The sequence below is a fragment of the Myotis brandtii genome, unplaced genomic scaffold (genome assembly GCF_000412655.1).
Source record: "Myotis brandtii unplaced genomic scaffold, ASM41265v1 scaffold693, whole genome shotgun sequence".
NCBI classification, from domain to species: domain Eukaryota; kingdom Metazoa; phylum Chordata; class Mammalia; order Chiroptera; family Vespertilionidae; genus Myotis; species Myotis brandtii.
In genome coordinates, this window is record NW_005370710.1 from 1,418,648 (window position 1) to 1,442,913 (window position 24,266).

At 53.9% G+C, this 24,266-nt stretch overlaps 1 protein-coding gene across 2 annotated transcripts in view; it reads left to right on the plus strand.

The window, feature by feature from the left end:
- The window catches only part of CNTN4 (contactin 4), a 387,684-nt gene that overhangs the window by 350,049 nt on the left and 13,369 nt on the right, over nt 1–24,266 (plus strand). Inside the window, exons 13-15 of one of the 2 annotated variants that reach the window (XM_005881887.2) lie at nt 3,857–3,984; nt 21,236–21,411; nt 22,177–22,294. In XM_005881887.2, coding sequence (XP_005881949.1) covers nt 3,857–3,984; nt 21,236–21,411; nt 22,177–22,294 — 422 coding nt within the window. Of the gene's footprint in view, nt 1–3,856; nt 3,985–21,235; nt 21,412–22,173; nt 22,295–24,266 lie in introns of both variants that reach the window. The other variant, XM_005881885.2, reaches the window with a different exon arrangement.

Sequence of the window (24,266 nt, forward strand, 5' to 3'; positions counted from 1 at the left end):
AAGTTTAGAAAGCTTAGAATTTATCTTTCACTCAACACTCGTTCATGACACAGCTGAGAGTTTAACTTGGGGTCCCTCACCTCCCGAAGAGTGATGGCCCCACCTTCCACCCGGGTGCACGTCACCTCCCCGGCGCATCCATTCACCAGGTGCAACAGGTGAGCCGGCCACATCCACGCCACAAGCGCCCCGTGACCAGAGCAGCGCGGCTGCTTTCCTCTCGCATCCGGAGCCTCTCAGGCAGCAGGTGCCCAGGAACGCCCGTGGCCTGATGCCGCCCCGGCTACACGGAGCAGGCCAAGACCAAAGGGCTTTGGGTTCCCTCGTCTGATCATCGGAGAGGCTGCAGAAATGAGGAAGAGGACGATCTGTTCATAGCTAATGATTCCGGGCTTATTCTGAGATGCCCGTGGCCCCATGGGCACAGGATGGCCCAGGAACGGCTCGATGATAGAGAAACTCAAAGGCATGTTGCAACAGCTCTTCCCAGGCAGGCTTTTCACATAAACATACACGCCTGTGCTTGTCCTTCATTCCCTGTCCTCCGACGGGTGACCCTGGTGAATGACCTGGAAGTGATTCGGTGATGTCACATGAGCTGGCCGGGAGCCCAGCACACCGTAATGTACATTCGCCAAACATTTTCCAAACTAGGCCAGCTTGTACCCGTAACCTAAAAACAACGTGGGATTCTGGAGGGCTTGGAGTAAGTCATTTGGTAGCCGTGGGAACCTGGGAGCGCGTCGCCTGGAGAAAGACACCATGGAAAAGTGCAAAGACACAACTTCTATTCTAAAAGTAAATTTTATGCTTAATTTCACAAAAGGAAAATGGTTCCTCTCAGGTTTTAGCATCCCTGGGAACTTCACTTTCCAGTAGCTTTTAGGGGTTTCTTCCTCCACGGGGACTTCGGGAATGGCAGGGCATTCCGACTGCAGTGGGACTAAGATGCTGTGAAGTCCTAGCTGGTGTGGCTCAGTGGATAGAGCATCAGTCTGTGGAATGAAGGGTCCCAGGTTCAATTCCAGTCAAGGGCACATACCTGGGTTGCAGGGTCAATCCCCAGCCCTGGTTGGGGCTTGTGTGGGAGGCAACCAATTGATGTGTCTCTCTCTGTGTCTCCCTCCTCCCTTCCACTCTCCAAAAATCAATGGAAAAATATCCTCAGGTGAGATTAACAACAACAAGAAAAGACGCTGTAAAAACTTGCAAACTGGGTGGTAAATAGCAGCGAGGAGGAGACGCCGCAGGGCTGTCCTGTGGGCCCCCTGCACTGTCTTGGAGGCGGGTGCAGAAGCCCCTGAGCGCTTTGCCTGCAGAAGCAGCCCGGTTCCCTGTTCCCCTGTTCGGAGCACAGGGGTCTAATTGCAGCTCTAATTCCTGGCCGGCTGCTCATTATGCAGACCTCCTGTGGTTTCCATTCTCTTCATCTGCTTTCCCTGGGCTATTTGACCACTGCCAAGTGAGTCTCCCCAGTCACTTACTATTCGGGTCACCTCATTGTTAAGAGCTGAACTCGCCGTTAACATCGGGTTTTTCATCCCTCGTGTAACTCATAAATGTTAATGGTCGTTCTGTTTCTTAGTTTTGGACCTTTGGTCCTAACCCATGTGCGCTTGCGCGCGCGCGCACACACACACACACACACAAGAACATTTCTATTAAGTTCCCTATCTCGCTCTGATCACCGGCCCCAGGCAACCCTGTCTCAGAGTTCTGTGTCCCCTGACCTGAGACATTGGGCACAGATGAAGTGACAAAGGCATGCTTTGTTGGGCTGACATCAGCCCATCTCATTTTGTTATGATCAGCATTACCCAATTTGAATAATTCACTGCGCTGCCTTCTTTGAAAAGAATTGCTACCCATTTGGTGTGTTGCTTGAGGTCACCCCTGCTTTCAGGATTCCTAACTACATTCCTTTCATCATCCTTCCAAGCTCCCCTTCCCACAAGAGACTCATGGACCAGATTTGTGAGAAATGCGGTGTGCTGGTTCTTAGAGAAAGGTGTGTGGGTAAGCCCGGCACACACAGGCGGTGCACACAGATGGTGCACACACACAGTCGGTGCACACACAGACAGTGCGCACACAGGCGGTGCACACACAGGCGTGACACAGGCGCTGCACACACAGGCGATACACACACAGGCGGTGCACACACAGGCGCTATACATACAATCGGTGCACACACAGGCGCACACACAGGCGTGACACAGGCGCTGCACACACAGACAGCGCACACAGGGTTTGATATTATCCTGTGCTTTGCTCTAACTGGGTCAGATTCACAGCGATCTGTTCTTTTTAACCCATACACCCCCCCCCCATCCTTGTCAAACTTCACTGATCACTGATATACCTGAGTTACTATCTCTGCCCTGGACCAGACACGTGGTTGTTCTTTGTTTAGGTTTTTTTTTTAATTGATTTCAGAGAGGAAGGGAGAGGTAGAGAGAGAGAAACATCAATGATGAGAGAGAATCATTGATTGGCTGTCTCCTGCGCACCCCTCATGGGGGATAAGGCACAAAACCTGGGCATGTGCCCTGACCGGGAATCGAACCATGACCTCCCAGTTCATAGGTCGACACTCAACCACTGAGCCACGCCGGCCGGGCAGGGTGATCCATCCCTTGCTTGCCTATTGAGAGGGAGACAGGAACCCATCATCCCCTCTACATTGTATGTCAAAGGGCCTCTCTTAGAAGGGCCGTGTCCCTGTGACCCGGAGGCAGGCGAGGACACACTGCCCCTTCCCCATCTCTGGAGCCTCCGTGCAGAACTGCTCAGAAAACCCCGGTCCCCTTTAGGGGATGACCCTCCCGCAGGTGGTGGGTTATGGTGCAGGTGGCAGCTTTTGTCACCTGTCACTCGGGCCCCAAAAGCAAAGGTCAGCATTTTTAAAGGTCCCATGTCCCCCGCCAGCTGTGATTCATGGGACTGACAAGGCCAGCTCCTCTGTGTCTGTAGCCCAGAGCCTCGGACGAAGCGAGAGTGAGTCGATTTATGGCAGAATTCCAGATCTGCCCGTCCTCTGTGGGCCCCAACTCCCCGGGGATGGGGGCGGGGGGCGGAGGCCGCCTCTCCCTGCAGGAGGTGATGTACCCTGTGGTGAGTCAGATGACCTCTCTCCGTTGGGGAAAATGGAGTCCCGTGTCCCGCTTTTATTTTTTGCTCCTCTCTGCTTTGTCATTTTTTTCTTTTCTCTGATACCATCAATGATTTCAAAAAAGACCCCCCTGCTCGGAGCCAGGAGCGGATCTACACTTCCAGTTCCTTTCATCTCCTTCGATCACTGGTCATGAGTGTTTGGAGGAGCACCAAGTTCAATATCAAGCTAATAGCTACCGGTCGGCCAATAGGAGAAGGCGGGGAAACTAAAACGAAATGGAAACTTCAAAACCTCATCTAGAAACAACAGGGTCCTGGCTGGTGTGCTAAGTGGTTAGAGTCTGGGAGTGAGGGGTGCGATCCAATAATCCAATTTGTGTTTTAAAAGATCATCCGGCCTGGCTGGCGTGGCTCAGTGGTTGAACGTCAGCCCATGAACCAAGTCGTCATCCTTTCAATTCCGGGTTGGGGGCTCGATCCCCATTAGGGGGCGTGCAGGAGGTGGCCGATCCATGTTTCTCTCTCATCCATGTTTCTATCTCTCTCTCCCTCTCCCTTTCTCTAAAGTCAATAAAGACATATTTTAAAAATTAAAACTTTTTTCTTAAATTAAAACTTAAAAAAAAAGAGAGGAAATTGTCAAATGATGAACCGTGATTTACCGTTTGAAAGACGACAGGAATCCCTGCCCGTTGGTCCTGCGAGGCAGCCTCACCACGGGGTTTATCCGCTTTGCTTTCAGAATCACCATTTCGGAAGACGGGAGCCTCAGGATCGTCAATGTGACGAAAGCCGACGCCGGGAGTTACACCTGCGTCGCCACGAACCACTTCGGGACCGCGAGCAGCACGGGGAGCCTGGTGGTGAAGGGTAAGGACCCGGAGGTCGCCGGCGTGAACACAGGTCCGCATGCCCAGTCATGTGGTTTGTAGACGTGGCATCGCTCAGAGCCCGCTGTGCAGGTGTCGCTGCTTCTAAATTAACTCGTCGTGGCAAACACACTGCCACAGATCGTCCCAAGGGGCTGTCGGGGCGGGTGTGACGGAAAGGCTCCCTCGTTTCCGAATCCCCCAGCTCAGCCCTGAGGACCACAGCCCTGTGTGCAGGATGGTGTGACTCACGGTATCGCCAGTCCTTTCATTACATCTCAAGTCTCTGTAGATTCCAGACTCATGCCTGGGAACACTGGGCCAACACTGAAAACCCACGACTCAAAGCCTGTTTTTAGCGACAGTTTCAGCAGCGACATTGGCGATGCGTGAGGGCGCCGTCTGGGTCCTAGGGGCTGAGGCTGTGGGTTAATCTGCTAACAACCTCCTCTGGGCTGCGCGGCCAGTTTTGAGGGAATAGAAATTTCCATGCACCTGGTCGTCCCTCACGCTCCCAGCATCGCACCCGGCGGATGGGCTGGGCTGAGCCCCGAGTGGGAGCTGTGAGGGGTGTGGTTTTCAATGACGTGTCATCTGCATTTCTGCTGCTTTATCTCATGCCTCCTCGTAGAATTTCTGAGTTGAAGGCACTTTGGCGAAGCTCTGACTGAGGAACGTGGAGCTCCGGGGTCACGGGAAGCAGAAGGGACATGAACCTGGGAATCCTGGTCCGTTGGCTCTTCCTGCCGCACCAGGATTCTTTCACTCATGTGTCTGTCTCTCCATAAGAGAGATGCCTGGGCCCCCTCCTATGACTCCCTTCTTGCCCCTGCGTAGCGCCCTCTGTGAAGTGAGAGGGCCTCAGGCAAATAAAAATGTCCAGGAAGGATATTGGCCTCAATGGTGATTCCGGAGGAACCTTAGGAATCACCTGATTACATGTTCCGGGGCCACGTGGGAAGTTGGACAAGTCCGACCATCTGGGGAAGCCTTTTTATTCGAAACACGCATGTCTGCGCCGCTGAAAATTGGAAAGCCCGGAGCCAGAGTAGGTCTGTGTTTAGAATGACTTCCGTGACTTCAGTCTATTAATTATCCACTCGGGGCCATGGCACCGGCGAATCTGACCACATGTTCTCTCTGCTTCACAGGGCAAAGGGCAGGCGCTTAGAGGGTCCTGGTAAAACAAACTCTAGCAGAGCCCTTTGCTAATGTCTGTGACCTCGGCCAGGGAGGGGCCCCAGGGACCAGCCAGGCCCCGGGTAGCCCTCAGCCAGGGAGGGGCCCCAGGGACCAGCCAGGCCCCGGGCAGCCCTCAGCAGGAAGGGGGTCCAGTGACCAGCCAGGCCCCGGGCAGCCCTCAGCCAGGAAGGGGGCCCCAGGGACCAGCCAGGCCCCGGGCAGTAGCAGAGCCCTTTGCTAATGTCTGTGACCTCGGCCAGGGAGGGGCCCCAGGGACCAGCCAGGCCCCGGGTAGCCCTCAGCCAGGGAGGGGCCCCAGGGACCAGCCAGGCCCCGGGCAGCCCTGGGCGCTGAGCCCTGTCGCAGAGCACCTGTCAGTTATGGAGATGTTATGCAGGCAGCAGCCGTCAGCAGCAGTTAAGGGTTGGGTGTGGGGTCAGAGAGATCTGACTTTGGGCCTCATTTCTCCCATGTGCTGGCCTGGGACATTGGACACATAACCAGCCTTCATGGCGACAAGCATTGCTGACCTCGTACACGTGGGATGTTGCGGTGACTGAGATAACCCACGTTACGTGTTTAGCGCGTGCCTGGGACTTCGGAAACAGTAGTAGCTGTTGTCATGTTTTAATAAAATGGCAATGCCTGCCTGGCCGGTGTGGCACTGGGGTTGAGCATTGCCCTGTGAACCAGGAGGTCACAGTTTGAGGGGGCCCAGGGACCAGCCAGGCCCCGGGCATCTGAGGGCGCTGAGCCCTGTCGCAGAGCACCTGTCAGTTATGGAGATGTTATGCAGGCAGCAGCCGTCAGCAGCAGTTAAGGGTTGGGTGTGGGGTCAGAGAGATCTGACTTTGGGCCTCATTTCTCCCATGTGCTGGCCTGGGACATTGGACACATAACCAGCCTTCATGGCGACAAGCATTGCTGACCTCGTACACGTGGGATGTTGCGGTGACTGAGATAACCCACGTTACGTGTTTAGCGCGTGCCTGGGACTTCGGAAACAGTAGTAGCTGTTGTCATGTTTTAATAAAATGGCAATGCCTGCCTGGCCGGTGTGGCTCTGGGGTTGAGCATTGCCCTGTGAACCAGGAGGTCACAGTTTGATTTCCTGTCAGGGCACATGCCCAGGTTGTGGACTTAATCTCCAGTAGGGGGTGTGCAGGAGGCAGCCAGTCAATGTTTCTCTCTCACAGCAATGTCTCTCTCTCTCCCTTGTTTTCTCTCTAAAATCAATTTTAAAAGATATTTTTAAAACAAACTGAAATCCCCAAAAGATGGGGGAAGGCGAGGGCTGAGCAGGAAGAGCCTGGAGGCTGTGCAGACAGGAGGCTGAGACCAGCAGGGACCGGCTGTGACGTAGGACACCTCACCTGGTGGCCGGGCAGAACTGGTTGGTTCCAGAGTTAGAGCTCGGTGGGGTCGGCGTCCCCAAAGAGGTCCTCGGACCCTCCCGTTATTCTTCTAGATGAAGTGGGAAGAAAGACAAATGGGAGCTTTGTCTGGTCAAGTCGTGCATGGAGGGAGGTCAGGGGCGTCCGAGGGAACATGTCGCCAGCCCTGGGGCCTAACCCCACCAGCATTCACGGGAAGTGGGTGCACCGAGGGCCCTCCAGGCCCCAGGGAAGCAGTGACGTCCACCGACCCCATAAAGCCCGAGAGGCGAGAAACCACTCTGAACCCCGCAAGACCCCTGCCAGGAGCTGAGGGGCGTCCCAGGGCCCAGCCCCGCCCTCACCCACATGGGGTAGCATAACCGAAACAGGACCCGGCCTGGATTTCATTCATCTTGGAAAGCTACAAAGAGACTAATTTATCAGAGAAGGCCCTGTATTCATTTTCACCTCCTGATGTGAATGTGATAGAAACGCCCGGAAGGTCAGCCATCAGAACAGCCGTCTCTGACCTGTCACTGTGATTCTGTCTGTTGTTAACACCACTTTTAAAGCCCATTTTCTTCCTCCCCACCCGCCCCCATGGTGCGGACAGTGTCACTGGGGGTCAGCAAGGTCACCGCGGGTCAGCAAGGTCACCACGGGTCAGCAAGGAGAGGGGGAGCGGGCGGGACTGAGCCACCGCAGGGCCAGCATCTGATGGGCAGATACTCCCCTTCCCCCGGGGCAAGGACTTCAGACAGCAGGACCCTGACAGGCGCCAGGGGGCTCTCAATTCCATCCCTTGTCTGACTTCCTGCATTTCACTGGTTTCATTTTTCAAGCTGGTTAGAGTGTGTTCGGGATTTGGGTTTGTGGTTTTAATTTTTTTTATATATTTTTATTGATTTCCGAGAGGAAGGGAGAGGAAGAGAGAGATAGAAACATCAATGATGAGAGAGTATCATGGATCTGTGGCCTCCTGCACGCCCCACACTGGGGATGGAGCCCACAACCCAGGCATGTGCCCCGACCGGTAATCAAACCCTGACCTCCTGGTCCTTAGGTTGACACTCAACCACTGAGCCACGCTGGCCAGTTGTGGTTTTAATTTTAAGCAAGAACAGTTCTCAAGTGAGACTCCCCTCCCCCCACCCCCAACTCCTAATACAAAGCATAATATCCGGCCTTTGAACAGAGGGTTGGCGGCTGTCGACATGATTGGGAGCTGCATGGAGGGAAGCTACGCTGACACGCAGAGCTGCTACTACCCCATTGTCTCTCTGCAGCAGTTCAGGCCCCGCCCTGCGTGACACAGGTGTTCGCTGTGCGGGTCCCACCTGACAGGTGTTTCTCAGCGTCGGTCCTAGGGAAGAGGAACTCGGTGTCGTTCAGCCCGGTAACGTGGTAACAGCAACCCACCCCCTCGGATCCCCTCCTGGGCGTGAAGGGAAGGCAGGGCGTGAAGCTGGGCTGCTGTTACCATAGTTACCTGCTGAACTGCATCCAAAATGACCTGGACCGACTCGAGCTGGTGGCACCAGACCACACATGGAGAAACCCTGTCCTACCCCAAGGAACTCTGCACATGCACCAAGCAAATTCAAGTTCAGGGTCTATCGCAGGTTGTGATGGGGCGTTAGTTGCACTGGTAACGTTTTATTAAGGAAGATTTTAATGTGTATTCAGAGGGGAAAGGTTGGAAGTCTATACACAGTTAAAGACCAGCCCTGGCCAGTGTGGCTCCGTTGGTTGGGCATCGTCCTGTGCACCGAGAGGTCGCTGGCTGGGCGCATGCCCCGGTTGCGGACTCAGTTCCCGGTAGGGGGTGTGCAGGAGGCAGCTGATGGATGTTTCCTCTCACATCGATATTTCTCTCTCCCTCTCCCTTCCTCTCTTTCTAAAAATCAATTTAAAAATCTTTTCAAAAAATTTTGAAGACCATTAATTGTAGAAATGAGACCATTAAGTCTTGGTTTTTAAAAATGTTGTCGTTTTCTATCTATACAACCTCAAATTAAAAAGAAGACCTGAGGTGGGGCTCCTTCCACGTGGTCAGATATTACAGCCAAAATCACCTGCACGGTGGGTCTGATTTACGGCTTCTCTCCCAGATGCTGTAAGACAGAGAAAGCCTTACTACTGGTGCTATTTAACTCCTAATCCAAACGCTTTCTTTTAAGGAAAACACTCCATTGTAGAATGAAATCGATGGTTTATTTCCTAATGAGAGCTTATCAATCAAAATCACCAAAACAAACAAGGCAACAGAAGATGAGGCCACTTCATGGAGTGAGGCCCGGCACGGCGTCCTTCCGGCATCCGGAGCCCCGGGCGGTGCTGACTCTGCTGAATTGGCCGTGTGACCACCCTCGGATAATAAGCAGCGCATTGGACATACCCACCTGCCTGGCCCGGGCCCCGAGTTCCCCACTCAGGGCGGCACGGGCTGAACTCATCGCCTGGTTTCCGCTGTTTCACAGCCAGGACGACGAGCCCGTCTGGAGAGGAAGGTGATATTAAAGAGCACAGATCCCTGACCTGCCTCTGCCACCCCCGCTGAGCCCGTCCCCGGCATTATTAAGGTTATATATTTCCCAAACACGTCATTGAAAGCCCGCCGCTTCCTCACACGCGTCTTTCCTGGTTCCCGTCTGTCATCTGGGAGCCACTCCCCTCCTGAAGGGGAAGGTGATCTGTGTTGAGCTTTTCCGCCCATAAAAGGCTTGAAGATCAATACAGTTTGTTTCCAACTAGGGTGTGTTTTGTTTTGTTTTGTCTTTGTCAATTCCAAAGCTGAGGTGGGTTTTAAATGGCTAATTGTGTGATCAATTGACAAAAGGAAGGAAAATTAAGCCCTTTCGTCCTCTGTGCCTCAATACCTGAGCTTCCTGTGGTTTGAGAGCACTGCTGGGCCATATAGACGGGTTTTATGGGCACGTGCCCTCTCAGGAGCAGAGGGGTGTGTGTGTGTGTGTGTGTGTGTGTGTGTGTGCACACGCGCGCACGCGTGTTTCTTCCATCCATCCTTCTACATTTTCAAGGTGATCCCCAGGGAAGCCAACACTTGGTCCCAACTCTGTAAAGAACAGTGTGGCTCAGTGGTTGAGCCTGGACCTATGAACCAAGAGGTCACAGGTTTGATTCCAGGTCAGGGCATATGCCAGGGTTGCAGGCTCGATCCCCAGTAGGGGGCGTGCAGGAGGCAGCCGATTGATGATTCTCTCTCATCGTTGATGTTTCTCTCTCTCTCTCTCTCTCTTTCTCTCTCTCTCTCTCTCTCTCTCTCTCTCTCTCTTTCTCCCTCTCTCCCTCCCTCCTTTCCTCTCTATCTAAAAATCAATAAAAACATTTTTAAAAAGAATAGTTTGGTCTCTCACAAACCCTGAGCCAGAGAAGACACATGTGAGACTAATTCATGAGTGACTCTCCCCTTCCTCTCCTGGTATCTGTTCTCTGTGCCCAAGGCAGGCGGGGTAGCCCCTCCACGCCATGATTCAATTTCTCTGGTTGTCAAAGGCAATCAAATCTGAGCAAACCGCCCCAAAGACCGAGGGCCTTTAGGTTAAATACAGAATCTGAGCAAGATGAGAGCAAGTTAATTGGCATCTCCATCATCGCTCCCTGATGGACTCCAGCAGGGTCTGTTTCTGAAAGGTGAGAACGGTGGTCTTTTTGCTGCTGCTGTTAATCCACCCGAGGACATTTTCCATTGATTTTTTTTAGAGAGAGAGGGAGGGAGGTGGAGAGACAGAGAAACATCGATGTGAGAGAGATGCAACCAGGCCGGCCAGGGATCGAGCTTGCAACCAAGGTACGTGCCGATCCTCTATCCACTGGGCCAAACCGGCCAGGGCGGATGGTTGTCTCTCTTATGCAGCCATTTGAGGAGCTCAAGGTGGATGAGTGGGGGTGGGAGAGGACATGTAAGCACCGTGGCCTCTTATGTGGCCTCTGCCGTGACCTCTGACGCACCTCCAGCACTCCCACAATCAGTGTGGGAAAGTCCGGAGCCGTGGCCAGGTGACGATTAGGTCCAGCAGCTCAAAGATTTCCCAAACTGGAAAACATGTCACCCCTCCTCATATTAACCCCCTCTCTCCGCAGTAGTAGAACTGCTTACATGTAGGCAAAGCTTGCATTCTGTCTGGAAGAGTGGGATCCATTGTCCAATCAGAAGGGCCTTGTGCTCTGTAGACTTTCCTCAGCCACGCCCAGGCCTCTCCTGATGTCACAGGTGTCTGTCACATCGGCTTTGCCCTCAGTCTCCGTGGGACATCTGGTCACCTTGCCGTTTGCACAGACACTTCTTCATGGGTGAGACCATGGAAATCGATGACAGAGACCAGTATAGGGGCCCAGGGGACTCCCTGATGCCACCCAAATGTGAGGGAATAGTCAAAGACACAGATGAGTGTCCGTTTCCCGCCCTCTCGACTATGGGCCCGGGACCACAGGCATCACAGTTGTTGGGGCGTCTTTTGTACACGCGCATTCCTGGCCCCTCCCCTGGGCCGCCAAACCAATGTCTCCGGGTCCAAGGGCCAGGAATCGTCATGTTTAACAAGCCCCTGGGAAACGCCTACATATGTCAGAAGTATTGGAGCAGAGGGTATTATTTTTGTTCAATCAAAGGAAAAAGTTTCACCCCGGCAGGATGGCTCGGTTGGTTGGTGTGTCATCCTGTACACCAGAAGGTTGTGGGTTCAATTCCTGGTCAGGGCACATACCTAGGTTGCAGGTCCAATTCCTGGTCAGGGCAAGTATGAGAGGCTCATGATGTTTCACTCTCACATCTATGTTCTCTCTCTCTCTCTTCCTCTCCCTCTCCCTTTTTCCCTCCCCCTCTCCCTTCTTCTCACTCTAAAATCAATTTTTTTTTAAATCCCCAGGTGAGGATTTTAAAAAAGGAAAAAGTTTCAAATAATTAGGCCACGCACAAGATGAGGCCAGTGATCCTGTCGTTAGGCGTGACATCAGTTGCCGTGGGACGTGGGCCTGGGGACCAGTGCAGGGCAGCAGGCGGGTGTGTGGTCTGAGCACCTGCCCGCATTCTCAGGGCCGACCCGGGGACTGTGCGAACGATGCTGACGCTGTGAACACTGAAACGCTATCGGTCCGCAGTTTTGTGGTTTGAGGAACGTATTTCCACCTTGTGCGTCTCTGCCCCCGGCAGGAGCGTGCCCCTGGGCAGGATTCTGTGGCCTCCGCTTCATTTTCTCATTCCCGGCATCCTGTTTTCCCTCCCAGCGTGAAGTGATCCATAACCAGCAGCGCAGTGTGGGCCGAAAAGGTTATCCCGCTCATTGCAAGGAGCACAGTCTAAAATAGAGTCCAGTGAAGGGCCCCTCTCTTTAGTCTGGAATCTGAGGAAGTTCCGTCGCCGATACCTCTGCTCATGCCTGAGCTTTAAACCCTTGAGAGTAAGTCAGGGTCGTCGGGCTGACAGCCCCCCACGTCGGCTTGTGCGGGAGGCAGCTGGTGGCAGAGATGGGGGGACACAGCAGAGGGGCTCCGGAGGTGGATCTCACCTCGGGTGGATGTGCTCCAGGGTCCCGGGTGTCTCCCTACAGGACGCGTGGGTTCAGACCCAGGTCCACGCTCCCGGCCCCACCCCCAGGAGGAAGTGGCGGAGCCCAAGGTCTGCAGTTGCCTCCAGATTCCTCGGTTGAGGAGCAGGAAGCGAGGGAGCAGAGGGAAGAGGGGTGTCAGGAGACACCAGCATTTTGACGTCTGCTGTGACCACAGGTTACAAACTGGGGGCTCTTGGAGCTGTTCTGACTGGAGCCCACAGACCTGTGGGTTGAGAGAGAACCATTGACAGGCTGCCTCCTGCACGCCCCCTACTGGGGATGGAGCCCACAACCCGGGCGTGTGCCCTGACCGGGAATCAAACTGTGACCTCCTGGTTCATGGGTTGATGCTCAACCACTGAGCTACACTGGCCGGGCAGCAGTTATCTGTCAATGAGAGTCAATATCACTGCGCTTCCACACCTCCCACTGCTCCCCCCGCTTCCCCAGCAGTGATCCAGCGGCTCTCAGAGCGCCTCCCTTTGCATCTTGCTCCCGCCCCTAAAAACCTACCTACAGCCCGGCCGTGTTTTCCGAGCAGCCAAGGCCTGAGAGATTAGTGGCTCGTTCTCAGAACAAGTAAATCATGACTTTATATCCGCTTCTTATATTTATGTTGTTTACCCCTGTGCATGGATTATAAAAGCCACAAATCAGTGCTCTCAGTGGGCGAGACAGTCCCTGCCCGCACAGCATCTGGCTGGGGAGCGGTCCCCTGATCCGAGGACACGGCGTGGGCAGCTGGGTCTGCGATTGATCTCAGAGCGACTTGTGCTTTATCGAGGGGCGGCACCGAGCTCCCAGGTATCTGATTAACCTTCGCAGCGAGATGGCCATCATTTCTGTGCCGCCAGCGGACTCGTCCGTGCCGGGAAGATGGGTGTCAGCTGCTCTGAATCAATAGCCTCCGAAAGGCGCCCCAGCCCAGCCGCGGTTACCTGCAGCGTCTGACCCAAAGGACGCTGTCGCCTGTCAGGTCACCTGTTTAATTCAAAGCACAGGGAGGCCAAGCTGCCTGGACTTGAAAACCAGGATGCAGAGCAATGGGCGAGGTCAGTGCGACGGTGCTTGTGTGCTGCCCAGAAGAGAGAATTCCGAGGGGGTAAGAACCCGCCATCGCGCAGGACGGCCGGGCAACACAGGTGTTGACGTGGACAGAGGCGGCCGTGAAATAGGCGGGGCCCGGGCGCCAGAAGGGGGCAGGGAGGACGCGTGGCTAGGCTGCTGTGTAATTCTTCATCCCAACCAGAGTGAACCGGCGGGCCCTGTGGACAGACTGGGGCTGCAGAGATGAGCCTGGGTTGTTGGTGCGCCAGGCCGCCCAGTAGGGGGCGAGCAGGAGGCAGCAGATCGATGTTTCTCTCTCATCGCTGTTTCCATCTCTCCCTCTCCCTCAAAAATCATATTAAAAAGGAAGGAAGGAAGGAAGGAAGAAGGAAGGAAGGAAGGAAGGAAGGAAGGAAGGAAGGAAGGAAGGGCAAGAGCGAGCAACAGTCTGGGGATTAAGTGATGCTAAGAAGCATTGGTCCCATGATCCATCCAGGACTTTCAGTGCTACCTGGAACCACAGTTCCGGCCCCGGGGAGGGCGGGGTGGAGGGGGAGTTCTGGACAGGGAGCCAGTCTGCTGCCTCTAGTTCCCTGTCGCAGCGTAGGCTGCAGGGCTTGTCCGCCCACCATCCAGTTGCTTCCCAGCACCCCCGTCTCAGTGGGAGCCTCCCAGCCACTCCGTCTTCCTCATGGGCTCGCGCCTCAATAAAGAACACCCCTGCGCTGCTGTGCAGAGGGTTTCGGACTTCCCAGAGCCTAATAGATTGGGCATGAGGAGGAAATGAGATAATTTATGGGAGGAAGCTAGCACGGTGTCTCATCCATAATCCCAGTGATTACTTTTGTGGCTTTTTTATGACTCTATTCCTATAAAATCATCCCCAAATGTAAATTATTTGTGGCCAGCCAAATAGTCCACTAGCACAGGAAGGGCAGGCCCCGCAGCATCGAGACCTACGTAATTTATCGGGTTTATTCAGGCCCCGCTCGCCACTGCGCTCGGGTTATCCGTCCGTGTAAGCAGGGCCACCTCACTGCGCCTGTAAGAGAAGCAGGGCCTGCGTGTGGGTGACCCCGGTGCGTGACACGGGGCGGGTGCTAAGTCCGTGCTTAGCATCCTGTACTCACACCCTGTCCTGGAAGCCAGGTTAGGAATTCCTGGAAAATTCTACTGCCCCCCGCTGAAGGACGGATGGCCCTTCGAAGGGTGGTACCCACCCCCTCTCCCACCCCCACGCGCCTTGGCGTGACCCTGTGAGGTGAGCAATCTCCCAGCATCATTGGGGTTTCTCTCCGAAGTTCCTGAGAGTTACTCTTCGTCCTTGTGTGATGCCGGGCCTCTGGGGAATTACATGAAAGAGAAGGCAAGAGGTGAAAACAGGTTTTCAAAAGATTTCATATTTCACAGTCAGAGACCTCACTGCGCTCAGCTCAGCTCGGCTCAGATCATCATGTCCCTCAATAAAGTGTATTTTTGGCCATGCCCCATAAACCGCTCAAATAATCCATTAAGGTAGCTGTAGACATCAGCATAGCAAACGATCGGAGCCCGCGTGGCGATTCCCCGGTTGTTAATCTTCCCGGCGCAGGTCAGACTGTCCTGTCCGCGGCATTAGTCACAGCGCCCGTGATGGCCACGGGTGCATGGAGGCTGGGCGTGGGCACCATGAGCTGGACTCTCTCGCCTGGAAGCCACTGGGGGGTCGTCCTCAGATGGGTGCGTTGCCCGGCCATTGAGCGAAGGAACGCTTCGCTGGGGGTCTGTCCTGGTGCCAGCAAAGGGGGTCTGTGCACTGAATTTCCCAGGGGTCCTTTCACCAGCAGCGGCCTGAGCATCGGGCCTCATTGCGGGAGCCGTCCCTCTCCTCTCCTCTCGGCGTCCTCACGAAGCGAGGCAAGTGTCGTCATTGCTTACAGACCCCCAGTGTTGTTGTTTTTAATATACATTTGTGTTGATTTCAGAGAGGAAAGGAGAGAGAGAAACATCGATGATGAGTGAGAATCATGGTTCAGCTGCCTCCTGCATGCCCCTTACCAGGCATGTGCCCTTGACCAGAATCGAACCCAGGACCCTTCAGTCCTCAGGCCGACGCTCTATCCGCTGAGCCAACCAGTGAGGGCTCCAGTATTTCTTTGGAGACTTGCACGCACGTTTTTCTCGCACTAAATGTTGCTGGCTCCCTCCCCAACCCCGGCGTGTTTGGGGGAAGCTGCGTTTCTTGGAAAGATCCAGGCACAAATGATTATAAAGTCAGTGTTGACTAACATACAGTTCATTTTCAAAACTTAAAAGACTCTACAGAAATGAGCAAATTTTTTTGGTCAACACCTGTTTTCAAATGGATGGCCGTTCTGGTCCAGGCTCTGCTGGTCACGGGAAGCAGTGGCATCGCAAACGTCAAGCACCATCCCGTTCGGTGTCTGTGCGCCCTCGTCGTTGGCTGCTGCCAGCTCTGTTCCGTAAACTCTGTCTGTCATGGATCCCCATCAGAAAGTCTGGAGGCTAAACTCTCCTGGTGCAAAGCTTAGTCTGGCTTCACGCATTAGTTCAAATCAGTTAACCCTGAAAGGGAGTGAAAATGCAGTGCGTTACCCACTGGTAGTGTGTGCACGTGTGCTGGGGACGCCGTGTGCATGATGGACAAGCAAGACAGGGCTATGTTTAGGAAGAGAACATGGGCAGGTGTGGGGCCCAGGTCCTGGCACCTGGTGACACCAAATACAGGCGACCTCTGGCGGTGGCGACAGTGCCAGTGCTCAATGACGGTGACAGGCCTCAGGGTGTCCCCGTGTTTCACCGTGAACCTGGAGAGAGCATTCCAGTCCACAGGAAGGAGGCATCTACAGAAAATCGCCTTACTCTCTTCTCTTTGCCCACGCCATGTGAATGACCTACCAGGTGGCCACCACACAAAAGGGGCTGCCCGGCTGGCGTGGCTCAGTGGCTGAGCATTGACCTATGAACCAGGAGGTCACAGTTCGATTCCCAGTCAGGGCTCATGCCCTGGTTGCAGGCTCAATCCCCAGTGTGAGGTGTGCAAGAGGCAGCCGATCCATGATTCTCTCTCATTGTTGATGTTTCTGTCTCTCTTTCCCTCTTCCTTCTTCTCTGAAATCAATAAACTATGTTTAAAAAAAGGGGGGGAGGTATGTTTCATAAAACACAGCAGTTGGCCACCTGGATAAAGACCCTGCAGCCTTACACGTGGCCACGGTCATAAAGCGAAACCCGTGAGCCGTGACGTCGCCCACACTGTCTCCTGCAGACAGATCTCTGAGCATCAGAGTGGACGTCACCTCCTCTAGCCCCGGGGGCGTAGGCATCTTCGTCACTAGGAAGCAGGCGAGTTCTCCTCCTTGCCCAGCCCTACAGGTGCTGCGCCTTCTCCGTTCTCCTTTTCTAACCGGTTCTCTGATTCTTCTAGAACTTGCCACTTTTCTCATCCGTTCCGCGGTTCGTCCTCCTCCTGGTCATTTCCATGGCACCCTTTCCTCCGGGTTGAGCGCACATGGTCCTCCGACGCGAGGAGCCAGGCCGCTGCTGGTGCTGACGTGTCTGGGGACTGAGCCGCTGGCCCGAAGCGCTGGGCAGTCGAACAGGAGCCCCTGTGCGCCGGCGTCCGTGCTGGGAGCGGGAATGGCTTGGTCGCGGGCTCTCACTGAGCAGCCAGCAGCCGTCCTGGGAGCCTCACTCAAGACCACCAGCTCTTCCTGTCGGAAAGGCCCCCCTCCTGAGCCGAGGAAGGAGCCCCTCCTCCTGCGTTTTCCCCAGCAGATCCCCGCATCCGCATCCGGAGTAGCAGCAGGAACCCTATCTCCTGCCAGAGTAACGCCTTATGGTTGATGAAGACGTTAAATTCCATGAACTCAGTCTGAACTGCATAGCCGTCCTGGCCTGCCAAACACCATCCCTTCCAAATTACAGACGAGGGCCGGCAGCTCAGAGGGGTCCCACCGCGCCTAATGGGGCCACGTGGTCAAACCCGGAACCAGGTGGTTTTAAGACACCAGAGTCACAGGCTCATCAGGGCCCGTGCGGGAGGCAACCCGTCGATGGGTCTCTCTCACATCGATGTTTCTTTGTCTCTCTCACCCTCCCTTCCTCTCTCCTTAAAAATCAATGGAAAAATATCCTTGGGTGAGGATTAACAACAACAACAAAAAGATGTACCAAGTGACAGACATCTGGATACACACAGAAAAACACGCTCACACATACACAGGCACAGACACACAGAAACACACATGCATACCAACACACTCAGAGAAGCACACACACACACACACACACACACACTTAAAAATCAATGGAAAAATATCCTTGGGTGAGGATTAACAACAACAAAAAGATGTACCGAGTGACAGACATCTGGATACACACTCAGAAAAACACGCTCACACATACACAGGCACACAAACATGCACAGACACAGACACACACACACAAACACACACGCACACCAACACACTCAGAGAAACACATACACACACACACACACCATAGGCGTCTGTTTTAATTCAAGTAAGGAACGTGCTTCTGGAATGAGGAAGTAGTTGATTTTTGTTTCCAATTAACCAACCAGAGCAGAAAGCGACTTCTCTCTCTGCCCCAGCAATGCCCCCCTAAGGCGGCCGATCCCCAGGCTGGGCAAGACCTGGTGCTTCCCACAGTCGCCACGGGAGACCGGGAGACCGGCACCTGCAGAGGTCGGTCATGGAGGAACAACCCTGGGACTCGGAACAGACCAGGCTCCGACCCAGGCCCCCTTTGGTGGAAGGAGCCCCCTGTGGCTTCCCGGTGACCCAGGCTCAGCTGCCCGTGGCTCTGGGTCTTAATCCCTGAAAGCCAGGAAGGAGGTGTTCTCCACAGGCTGGCTGCTCCCTCCCCACTTCCCCGCGCTGCATGCCTGCCTGGCTCCTGGTCTCAGGTCTGAGGAGCGGGCGCTCTGCCCCCTGCCGAGTCTTTCTTGCTGTTTCTCTGCATTTCCCTCTCTTTCCTCTGCTGCCCGTTCCCACCCTCCCTCATCCGCCGTCCTCTGCACAGAGTAGATGAGGCTTCAGACAATTTGGTGTGACTTCAGATTCCTGTCCCCTGGGCCTAACTTCAAAGGCAGGAAAAGTCGTCAACACCTCTCTGAACAGAAACTAGTTAAAGCTTCTTCCTGCTTCCCTGACCCTCCGCTGAGCTCCCTTTCTCTCTGGATCAGCAGCTCCCAATGCAGAAGCAGGCGCCTGCGGCTGGGGTGGGTGCTGAGGCTGCGGGCCCGCCCGGGAACAGGGTGCTGCCTACCCATTTCACTCTCCTCCTCAGAGCGAAGAACAGGCACAAGACCCGCATGGAGAACTCTCCTCGTTTCAGCCTCCTTCCTTGGAATCGCATTGACTGTATGCAGCTCAGGCTCTGGGCCAAGCGATACCACAGGAACAACCTCTCCCAGCGGCCGAGCTCACGCCTCACCGGCCATGCCCACCCACAGGGCGGCTGGCAGGGCCCAGGGCTGTTCATCCTGTCCATCCTGAAGGGTTTCGAGAGAAAAGTGCACTTGGAGTTACTGGCCACCCCCAAACCGGCGAGTCAGGAGCGGACCAGGCTGCTGGAGGGAAGGGGGTGGGGTTGCTGGCTTTTGTTCTGCAAAAAGCTTTAGACATCCTTTATGCATCAGGTAGGGGCAGGGTGGCAGGTAACGTCCACCAGGTGGGAAGACCCTCTGCTTAAGCTTCATGTGCTGCTCAGTAACTTTTCCTCAAATCCATAAGCAAACGAAGAAATACAGCTTTAGGATGTGCGGCTCAATGGTTGGGCGTCAACCCATGAACCAGGAGGTCACTGTTCCATTCCCGGTCAGGGCACAGGCCCTGTAGGGGCGTGCAGGAGGCAGCCAGCCGATCCATGATTCTCTCTTATCATTGATGTTTCTGCCTCGCTCCCTCCATCTCTCTCTGAAATCAATAAAAACGTATTTTTTAAGAAGAGTCTGAGAATTACTGCCCGTTTCCCGAGATGCAGGCTCCTCCGGCTGAGGAACCTGAAAACCAGTAGACAGCCGCCAGTGGGAGCAGGAGCAGAAAGGAGGGAAGCTGCTCCTTCAGCTTTGATGGCAGCGCCACCTGCTGACCAGACTCGGTCCTTCCTGGGCGGCAACTGCAGGCGGGGCCCTGGGCTGTCACCTGTGTGTGGCCGTGACCATGGAGGCACAGTCTGTGGCACCCCGTCCTTCCCTCGAGGGGCGCAGGCCATTGCTTGTGTATTTTAGGGAAATCATCTCTTACTCTGTATCCGTAGACACAGCCGGCTGCCCACCAGGTGTACTCCCTTCACCAGCAAGGCCCTCCGGTGCCTTCCCTATGCACCGACCGGGCTGGGATTTTACTTCACAGACACGGGCGGGATTCCTTTGGGATCCTTTTGCCCAGTGACTCCCGGGCCGGGCGCCTTGACCCCTCTGAGACACGTGTCCTCATCTGTGAAGTGGGGACGATGACAGTGCCTGCTGGTTAAGAATACGTGAAACAATCCTTGTAAAGCACGTAATAGTGTCGGGGCCATGACGCACAATGCACGCTCGGTGGGTGCACCCACCAGTGAATGAAAATCCACATTGCAAAATCGGTGTTCAGCTCGGTCAAGTGGAATTAGGCAACATGCTGCCACAGGGAGACCGTAGATGCATCTAACTGTAGCCAGGAATTGTGCATGGATAGGTGAGGAAAATTTTAAATTCAAAAATGATCCAGGGCATGTTGTGTCAAAAGGGAGTGATTCTTAGACTTTTGCTTAGAATCATTCTAAGGTGATTTGCTCTCCACTCCTTTCCTCACTAAAAATAAAAAATATCCAGCCCAGCGGCATGGCTCCGTGGTTGAGCATCAACCTATGAACCAGGAGGTCACAGTTCCATTCCCTGTCAGGGCACGTGCCCGAGTTGCAGGCTCGATCCCCAGTTGGGGGCGTGCAGGAGGCAGCCGGTCCATGATTCTCTCTCATCACCGATGTTTCTATCTCTCCCTCTCCCTTCCTCTGAAATCAAAGAAAGTACATTTTTTTAAAAAAGAAGTAATACACATATATCACTTTGTCAGTGATATTCATTACAGCATTATTAATAATTTTATACCTGTAATAACATTTTCTAAAACGCCTACTAGTTTCAAAATGAGGTTTGGAACCTCTTCATAAACCTAATAGCACATTAAGCAGATTATAAACAACGTAGACAAAGAAAGAAACATACCTACTACTAGATTAAGCAGAGGAATTTCGGGGAGAGTGTATGTGTGTAGCACAGGACCGTGCAAAACAAAATTAGTGAGAAACTCAGAACCAGACAGACAGGGAAATTAATACCAAAATGAAAATAGAGGTTTGAGCCAGATAGTAAGGGAGTGGGTAGGATTTTGTTTTTGTTTGTTTGTTTTGGGGGGAGGGGTGGTCACTTCTTGTACCTTTCCTGTTTAAATCTCCCATGCTAACCATGTATCACGTGGATAAGAGGGGGAAAGCCCCAGAAACTTCTCATTAAGGACGTGCTTCCTTTGTGCGCTCAGCGGGAGAAACGTTGCCTTCTGCTGAGAGCAGGGGGTGGGGGGGATGCGGGGGGGACAGGACACCTTTCAAAGAAGCAGTTTCAGAGCAGGGCCTCCCCCTGGTCCTGGGAACATCCCCTCTGGGTTCTGTGGTTCAGGGAAGGCTGGTCCCATAACAAATATTTTCACCTTTTCATATTAAAAATGAGCCCGGCTGGCATGGCTCAGTGGTTGAGCATCGACCTATGAACCAAGGGGTCACGGTTTGATTCCTGGTCGGGGCACATGCCTGGGTTGCGGGCTTGATCCCCAGTGTGGGGCCTGCAGAAGGCAGCTGATCATGATTCTCTCTCATCATTGATGTTTCTATCTCTCTCCCCCTCTCCCTTCCTCCTTGAAGTTAATAAAATTATATTTTTTAAAAATGACCATCTGGCCCGAATCTGAGGTTTGGGGTCACAGCGTGAGAAAAAATAAAGTGCGGCTCTGGAACCTGCGAGTTTTCTGCACGAGCCCCAGCCTGTGTCCTCTCTCTTGTCTTCACTCTGCAGACCCCACGAGGGTGACGGTGCCCCCCGCCAGCATGGACGTCACCGTCGGGGAAAGCATCGTCCTCACCTGCCAGGTGAGACAGGACCACTCGCTGGACATTGTGTTCACCTGGTCATTCAACGGACACCGGATAGACTTCAACAGAGACGGGGACCACTTCGAGAGGGTCGGAGGGGTAAGTGTCCACCCACACTGTCCGCAGGACCCGCCCGCGTGGCGCTGACTCAGGCAGCTCGGTTCCCTGGAAAAGAAACGCAGTTAGTCTTTTTTTTTTTCCTTAATATGTTCTTATTGATTTCAGAAAGGAAGAGAGAGAGAGAGAGACATCAATGATGAGAGAGAATCATGGATCGACTGCCTCCTGCAGGCCCCACACTGGGGATCGAGCCTGCAACCCGGGCATGTGTCCTGACCGGGAATCAAACCCTAATCTCATGGTTCATAGGTCGAGGCTCAACCACTGAGCCACGCCAGCTGGGCTCTTCCGTGCACTTTTTAAAACGGAAATCAAGTACCAAATTGTATACTTTTAATTACCTTCAAAGCCATCATGATCCATATAGCAGAGATTAACTACAGATCCCCCAAATTTGCGGCATATTGTCACTTCCAATGAGCTGGGCCCCAGCCGGAGTTGATGGACCGGAGTATTCTGCTTCCCACTTTCTGTAAGTCACGTGCTTCGAACCCCAGTGGCAAATGAGTCCCAGAGAAGCCAGACCCCTGCAGTCTGGTTCCAGGTGTGTTCCGCACAAGCTGGGGTCCTTATTGCCGGGGCCGCCTCCCTGCTTTTAATAGTAATCGGCTGCGGCTCGCATCATTCATGTTCACATCAGCCAGGGTAAAATCAACCCGTTAGCCGCAGCGTCCTTCATGTGTTAACGACATTTAGAACTAATTGTTCATTAAGGACTAATTGTGGCCACTCCTTTATCAGCAGGATTCAGCTGGGGACTTGATGATCCGGAACATCCAGCTGAAGCATGCTGGGAAATACGTCTGCACGGTCCAGACCAGTGTGGACCAGCTGTCCGCGGCCGCCGACCTCATCGTCAGAGGTATTGTGGGGGGAGGGGGGCTGGCTTTCGGCCTTAAAATAGTTCCGTGGCATCTTCTCCTGCACAGACTTCTAAAACCTCCTGCGGTTGAGAATGAAAGTCAGAAGCGAAACACTGTGACTAGGGGCGAACAGTCTCCATAGATTCTGCTCATCCGTTTCCCACAGGAGAGGGTCCGGGAAGGCTGCTTTGTATCAAAGATCACTCCCTGGCATGGCCACCGGCTGAGGGGACCTAGGATGCCTTCAGAGGAAAGAAAGCTGGTGGCTTAAGGAGGGCTCGAGCTATGCTGTTTCAGGTTTCATGGGCGCTGACCCCAATGAGTGTTTGAGGCCGGGGCTGGAAGCGTGGCTGACGTGACCTCATCCCCAGCTTCCCCGGGTTCCTCCTCCTCCTCTGAAGTGCACAGTGTGTCCCGTGCACGCCCGCTGGCACCTGGGACGTCATTTAGCTGGGAGTTCATGTGCAGGCTGACATTGGTGGGGATTTCGCGGCCTGGCCGCAGCCTACTGGGCGTGAGCTCCCGCTGAGCCACACCGATGGGCTCAATGCCAAGCCCCACAAACCATTCTGTACGGGAGCCAGTGCATGGACTTTTAAGAAATAGGTTTAAATTAAATGTAGAATCTTTATGAACTGGTGTACGCACCAGCGTACCCGCTGGTTTTCTAACCCACAGAAAGGGGGAGCCGTTCAGAACATCAAACTAATGTCTCGCCAGCGTCTCCTCGACCTGGACCCCACATGGGGACCTCGGGGGAGGCTTCTTGGGCCAGCAGTCCTGTGGCTGCATGAAAATGAGATCGGGGGCTGTGGGGTGTGCCCGCGGGTGAGCCTCAGCACACAGCACCGGGTTACTGGAGCCACAGAAAGCTCCTCTCTCTCCAGGCAGCATGTCAGGGGGATGTGAGGGAGTTGCCAGCTTGAACTGTCAAGAGAAGTTAACTATCTGCTTTGGTTCCCCTTTAAATGGCCTTTAAAACCCTCTCAGTAATGGCACAGATGAGGGGCGATAGGGAAAACACTTTCGACCGGGGCGGAGCCACCCACAGCAGAACTTACGGAAACGTGTTTATTTCCACTTTAAAATCACCCAGGCTGGTCTGCTCTCCCCTTGGGGACCAAAGAATTCAGTTGCTGAAAATTTATCCTCTATTTAATTAGGATAATGTTCAGATCAGCAGTTTAAACGCCAATAAATTACACTAATAAAAATTTAAATCAGTGAGACTTGAAGTTCTTAAATGATATTGTATACTTCATTTCACAGAAAATAACATTAAGTGCCAGGAGAAATTTGCCAACACAGCCTAAAAGAAAATCTAGTCTAATCAGTTCATGGGGCCACCCGATTAGCATCCCCTTTAAGCCACAGCCCCTCGCTCCATCTTCTCCGCTGGGCAGTGCCTTCTGCGAGTCCCCTGGGCGGGCGAGGGCGTCCCTGCCCTGCGGGGGGGTTTTGAATGTGACCCCAACCAGCTGTGAGTCTGGTTCAGATCTCCTAGGTCAGTGGTCGGCAAACTCATTAGTCAACAGAGCCAGATATCAACAGTACTTCTTCAAAATAGACTCGCCCAGGCCGAAAACCGACTTCTGCGCATGGGCCACGAAGTTTCAATCGCACTGTACGTGCGCCGGCACGTGATATTTTGTGGAAGAGCCACACTCAAGGGGCCAAAAAGCCGAATGTGGCTCGCGAGCCACAGTTTGCCGACCACGGTCCTAGGTCCCTATGATCACCTGATTTACTCTCTCGCCACTGATGGCGGCGGGAAAGGGTGCCCTTCCTGGGAGGGACCAGGGACGCGGGCATCACGCAGCGTCCCCTCCGCGGGGCCTGCGGCAAAATGTCACGAGCCCTGACCACGGGAACATTCTGTGCAGAGGACAGGCATTTGCTCATTGAGTGGTTTTGAAAGAGGGACCCCACTTCCCCACAACAAAGCTGGTCAACATTACGTAAGGTCGTAGC